This window comes from Solanum pennellii, chromosome 5 (assembly GCF_001406875.1).
Source record: "Solanum pennellii chromosome 5, SPENNV200".
NCBI lineage: Eukaryota > Viridiplantae > Streptophyta > Magnoliopsida > Solanales > Solanaceae > Solanum > Solanum pennellii.
This window is the reverse complement of record NC_028641.1, coordinates 70,793,942-70,800,371: the sequence shown is the minus strand read 5'-3', so window position 1 is coordinate 70,800,371 and position 6,430 is coordinate 70,793,942. Positions and strand designations below refer to the sequence as shown.

Genomic DNA, 6,430 nt, shown 5'->3' with positions numbered 1-6,430 from the left:
GTTTATCCGCGTAATTTTCCCTTAAAAAAAAAGAAGAATAAATTGAAGGTGGTGAAGATGATTAATCATTTTTTGAATTTGGTGAAGATGACAACTTTATGAGTGTGGTGGCATCGGGTAACGATTTTGAAAAGAAAAAGTGGAAATTAAAGATGGCAAAGAAGAAAAAAAATATATTGGAAATGGTGATGGTGATATTAGTGGTGGATGATGAACAAGAAGAAGAATTAAAGCGATATGGCGGTGGTAAAAAATAAAAAGTCAACAGTGAACAAGGTAGTTGGGTATGATTTTTTCAGTGAGATAAGAGATGGAGTCGGTGAGATTTGTGATGAAAAAGGTCTAATTATTAGAGAATTTTAATAATTAATTAGAGATTAATTAGTGTAAAATATTGTTAACAAAAGAAAAGTAATTAATAAAGAAAACAAAAGTAAAAAAAAAATAGAAAAAATTATAATTTCTGACATAGCGCTGCCGTAGCGTTGATGTGGCGGCGAATGTATTACACCATACCATGTGAGAGTGGTGTTACACGTTTCAGGGTGATATTAAATTTACTTTTGAATAGTAAAAGTGTGTCATAGATCATCATGATAATTTAAACATGTAAATGACTTTTCAATATAAATTCAGGGAGAAATTTATGTCTTTTCCTTTACTTTTGATAAACAAATTAAAGTACGACGTTATGTGAGATGAACCTTTGATTTGCAATAACATGCACATAGTACTATTTGAGATGAACGTCTAAAATATACTTTATATTTTATTAATTATGTTATGAAATATAATAAAATATTGGGATAATTTCAGAGACCTCCTCCAAGTTTCGCTCTATAACACTAATCTCTCCTGTGATTTACGATATTACGTCTACCTCTCTTATTTCCATTTACGAGTCCGGAACCTAAATAAGCCACAAAAATATAAAAGTGACCAAAATAAGCCACTATTTTAGTATGTAACTAAAATAAGCTTAGTGGAAGAGAAAGTTCCACTTTATCTAATTTTCTAAACGTTTTCCGTTAGTGTCATAACGCGTATTTTAATATATAACAGAACTTTTTCTTCCACTTTATAAAGTGAAACTTTTATTTCCACTTTACAAAGTGGAACTTTTTCTTACACTTTATAAGAGGAATATTTTTCACATTTTGAAGAAGCTTTTTCAGTGTTGTCATACAATTATATGATTTACATATCATAAAAACGAAAAAAGAGTTACATTATGTATTTTATTTTTTTTTCTGAAAAATCTTCCAATCTCTATTTAAGGACGTTTAAACATAGTTGATAGCACTTACAACATAAAGTCTTTTATTTTTCTTCATTTCAATCTCAAAAAAATGTCTTCTACACCTAAAAGTTAAAGTTTCAATTTATTGGGATGGTGAAATTATATATGATGGAAATACCGTTTATTATAATTGTCCTCCCAAACACAACACTAAATATCCAACTAATTTTTTACAAGGCATATCGTTTAAAGTTCCAATTTATTTTTCTTCCACTTTATAAAGTGTAAGCAAAAGTTCTACTTTATAAAGTGGAAGAAAAAATTACACTTTATAAAGTGTAAGAAAAAGTTTCGTTTTACATTAAAAATACACGTTATGACACTAACGAAAAACGTTTAGAAAATTGGATAAAGTGAAACTTTTTCTTCCACTAAACTTATTTTAGTTACATACTGAAATAGTGGCTTATTTTGGTTACTTTTATATTTTTGTAGCTTATTTAGGTTCCGGACTCTCCATTTACTTGTAACCATTCTTTAAATCTATTTAAAATAAATATAAATTAATATAGATTTGACAATTTTACCTTTTTTATATTAATTTCTTCATATTAATAAATATTATATAAAAAATAACTTATTTAACAAATATTTTAAAAATAAATCAGCACAAATACATGTTTTTTTATCAAACAAAAATCAGATTCTTCGTTCAAACTGATTCACCATTTTACCAAATATTAAGTGTTCATATCTATTTCACCTTTATCAATTCACGTAGATTTTTCCCATACAGTAACCCATCATTTTTCAGTAACAATTTCTTCAAATAGAAGATAAAAATAAACTCCTCAAAAGAGAAATTCAATAAGAACAATCTGATTTTATTTTCGTTAAACATTTTCACGAGTGAAGAAGAAACATGATCCAACGAATAGAGATAAATCATTGAAAATCAGATCTAAACTTGCATATAAGGGTAAATTGTCAAATCTAAATTAATTTATATTTATTTTAAATAGATTTAAAGAATGGTTACAAGAAAATAAAAACAAGGGAGGTTGACGTAATATCGTAAACCACAGGAGAGGTGAGTGTTATAGAGCGAAACCTGGAGGGATGTTTCTGAAATTATTCCTAAAATATTATTAAAGAACTTGGGGGAGGGAGGATATTTTCTTTAAATTTGTTATTACATAATAAACCTTCATCTATAGACAGGCCCGACTACTATGCCTATTTGAATAAGGCACTGGCCTTAGGCCCCCAATTTTCGGGTGCCTCAATTTTTTACCAATAATAAATTATGAGTTAATTTTTTTAGAAAAGAAAATTATTTATGATAAATATATTTTTTATCAAATTACTATTATTTTCTTCTCATTAATCCCATCTAAATAGAAGAAATCAAGAAGAATTATTTTATTTTCTCACCGTTTCTATGCTAATATTCATATTATTTTATTCTTTTAACTCCTTTTACACTCTTTTCTTTAAATTTTTTTATAAGTGGAGTAATACTCTATAAAAAAAATATGAATCAATAGTCAAAAGTGTTGAGCAAAGTGAATTGTAAATTCTTTTTGTGTTTCTTCTTAGATGTTCAAGCATTACAACAAGTATAGTAAAACAAGGGTATACAAAATTATCAACTTGATTTTATGTTAACAATTCATATAATTATTGCCCGAGTAAGCAAATGTTTTTCAACAATTGATAAAATCGAATAAATTATTTATAAAAAAATATTAAGTATACTTTGCATTTTAAAAAGCAAACTATTTTTTTTAAAAAATAATGCATATGAAGTTATTTAGATTTTAGGCCTCTAGTTGAAATTTTGCTTTAGGCCTCCGATAGCATTGAGCCACCCCTGTCTATAGAAGAAGGGAAAATGCACAAGTACCAAGTACCCCCCTAGACTATGACCGAAATTTCAGAGACACACCTTAATTACACTAAAGTCCTATTACCCTCCTGAACTTATTTTTTGTAATAATATACACCTTTTGTCTTACGTGGCACACTCCGTGACACCACACAATTGAAGCGCGTGGGAGATATTTGGATGCTACGTAAGTAAAAAAGGTGCACAAAATTACAAAAAAAAAATAAGTTCAGTAGAATAATATGACTTTAATTTAGTGAAGATGTGTCTCTAAAATTTTAATTATAATCTAAACAGGTACTTGTGCATTTTCCCAGAAGAAAATAAAGGCTAAATTATATCCTTTGAGTGTAAGCTTATTCAGTTACATACTTATCAATTCAAGCATTTATCTAGTTATAAATTTATGTTAACTATGTATGACTACATTTATAACAAACTATCTAATATAAGTGAAATTTTGTACTTTCGACCTAATTAAAGATACTTTAACGTGTATTGAATGGAACTTTTAACATTTTAAAATGGGACAAGTTGCATATATTTGACTAGTTAACTAATATATATATATATATATATATATATTATCGCTTTTGGCATTGTTATAAATAATTAATTAAAAAAATAGAATGGATTGTGTATAAATTGAGACAGACCAATTCTTTCTTTAAACTAGCTCTTCACTTCTTGCTCTACTCTTTGTTAGTCTCTTTCTCCCTCTTTCATCATTTTTCTTATATTATATTTATTTATTTAAAATTAATAAATTATTAAATTTTTTTGTCTTTTTATTTAAAAAAATTTAAATTCCGTACGGCCAACCAGGTTTACATTTAAGGGAGTAGTAATTTTTGTCTTTAAGTCTTTTTGGTCTAAATATTTAACGTTTGTGCATTTTAATTTTTTTGTTTAGTCATTAAACATATATTTGACAAACTTAGGGTTGTTTCCTTTTATCCGTACAATTTCAGTAAAAATAATTACAAAAATAAAATATGTTGACATATGTATATTTTTCTGAAAATTCATCGCTAAATAGGATTATCAACAACTTTTTTTGTTTATATAAAATTTGTACGTATTTATAATATTCTTGTGATCTTAACAAGTATAGAAATAAATCAATCAAAAAGGAAAAAGAAGACGATGTGGAAGCTTAAGTTGTCAGAGGGAAACGATCCATGGATTAGAAGCTTGAACAATAACGTTGGTAGGCAATATTGGGAATTCGATCAGAATAGTGGAACAGATGAAGAACGATCTCATGTTGAAGATATTCGTGAACATTTTTCTATGAATCGATTTCATGTTAAACATAGTTCTGATCTCCTATTAAGACTTCAGGTAATTAATTGATATATTTTAATTATTTCATGGATTTTTAATATATGAGAATTAATTTTATTTATAATAATTAGTTTGCAAAGGGGAAACAAATTGAAATGTTGGAAAAAGTGAAAATAGAAAGTGAAGAAGAATTAGTAAAGACAACATTGAAAATGGGCTTGAGATTTTACTCAACAATTCAAGCTGATGATGGTCATTGGCCTGCTGATTATGGTGGCCCTCTCTTTCTTTTGCCTGGTTTGGTATGACCCCATTCTCAATTCAATTCTCTTCCGTCTCAATTTACGTGATATAACTCAGATATCGAGATTCATATAAGTGTATCTTTGATCATAAATTATTCATATACTTTTTTAAATATTTTGAATTGTCAATTATTTTTATTTATATTTTTACCTAGTTTATAGATATATAAATTTCATTTGAAAAGTTGAAGATTTCAATATGTAAATTTCCAATCAAATTTTCACAGTTTAACTCTCGAAAAATGAAATTTGTCGTGTAAATTGGGATAATGATGGGAGTAATTGTTATTTCCTTCTTCCAATAATTAGTCAGAAATCAATATTTTAAAGTTAAATTGTTATTAAATATAGAAATCTATATCATTCTTTTTGGGACAAATTAAAAATAAATTCTGTCACATAAATTGTGATATCATTTGACTTAATATAAAATACAAGAAATTTATAATCTATAACAAATTTTAGATATTTATGCAAACTATAAATCATTTTACTAAGAATCAAAAAAAAAATATTTAAGTTGATTTTGATTATTAAAAAAAGTGATAAAAAGATAAATGTGTCACGTAAATCAAAACCGAATAAAATAAAAGTAGGGATGTATATATATTGCACTTATGATCCTTCGGTTATATATTGATAAGTTTTTTGATTTTGGTGGTTGTGATACTTTAATAATTAGATCATATTTAATCTTGAATTAATTAAACTTTGTTAACTATTGTGTGTCAGTGTGTGAGAGTGTTTAAATTGCCAACTATATATGTATGTACACACCAAAACTACACATGGATTTTATTTTGTTTTTTAAAATTTTCTATTCGATATCTCATATTCACATTAAAGCACGAGTATTTTTCATTTTTTCTATCAGGGTTTTATGACTCTTCTTAAGTTAATTTTTTTTTATATCATCCTCGTCCTTTCATTGTTCCGATCTTCATCTCTTGATCTAACTTTCGCAGGTTATAAGTCTATTCATAATGGAAGCAATGAATGTAGTTTTATCAGAAGAGCATCAAAAGGAAATAATTCGTTATTTATATAATCATCAGGTGCCTAACCCTCTTAATTATTTTTTCGATTTATATATACTCTATTCTCTCCGATTTCATTGTATGAGATTACACTGAGCATATTATTATTCTATTCTCCCCAGTTTGATAGTATGAGATTACACTGAATATATTGTTATCTAATAGTATACGATAAAAGAGTGTAGCTTGTCCTGATTTTTCTAATGAAATGTGTAAATTAAAGTTTTTATTACTACTAATGTATATATTTTTTTAAAAAAATTGAATGCAGAATAAAGATGGAGGATGGGGGTTGCATATAGAAGGACATAGCACTATGTTTTGCACAGCTCTGAATTATGTGGCAATAAGACTTATTGATGGAGAAAATAATGTAAACAATGAAGCAATGGAGAAAGCTAGAAAATGGATTATTGAGCATGGTGGTGTCACTTATATTCCGTCCTGGGGAAAATTCTGGCTCTCTGTAAGTAAGGAATTATAACGTGTAATATAAAAATTATTTTCTATTAGATGTTTGATTCATTACATTAAAATTGAATATACAAAATATCATATTTACTTATCTATTATACTAAATAATAATTATGAATGCTTGATCTTTGTTGTTTTCTAGGAAAAAAGAAGAAGATAGTATTGTCTTTATATTTATTTATATATATATATATATATA

At 26.7% G+C, this 6,430-nt stretch overlaps 1 protein-coding gene across 1 annotated transcript in view; it reads left to right on the top strand.

Moving 5' to 3' along the window:
* Positions 1 to 4,248: 4,248 nt before the first annotated feature.
* The window catches only part of LOC107019931 (cycloartenol synthase-like), an 11,075-nt gene continuing 8,893 nt past the window's right edge, over positions 4,249 to 6,430 (top strand). Inside the window, 4 exon segments of the mRNA XM_027917305.1 lie at positions 4,249 to 4,472; positions 4,547 to 4,717; positions 5,686 to 5,775; positions 6,029 to 6,227. Coding sequence (XP_027773106.1) covers positions 4,275 to 4,472; positions 4,547 to 4,717; positions 5,686 to 5,775; positions 6,029 to 6,227 — 658 coding nt within the window. The 5' untranslated portion in view covers positions 4,249 to 4,274.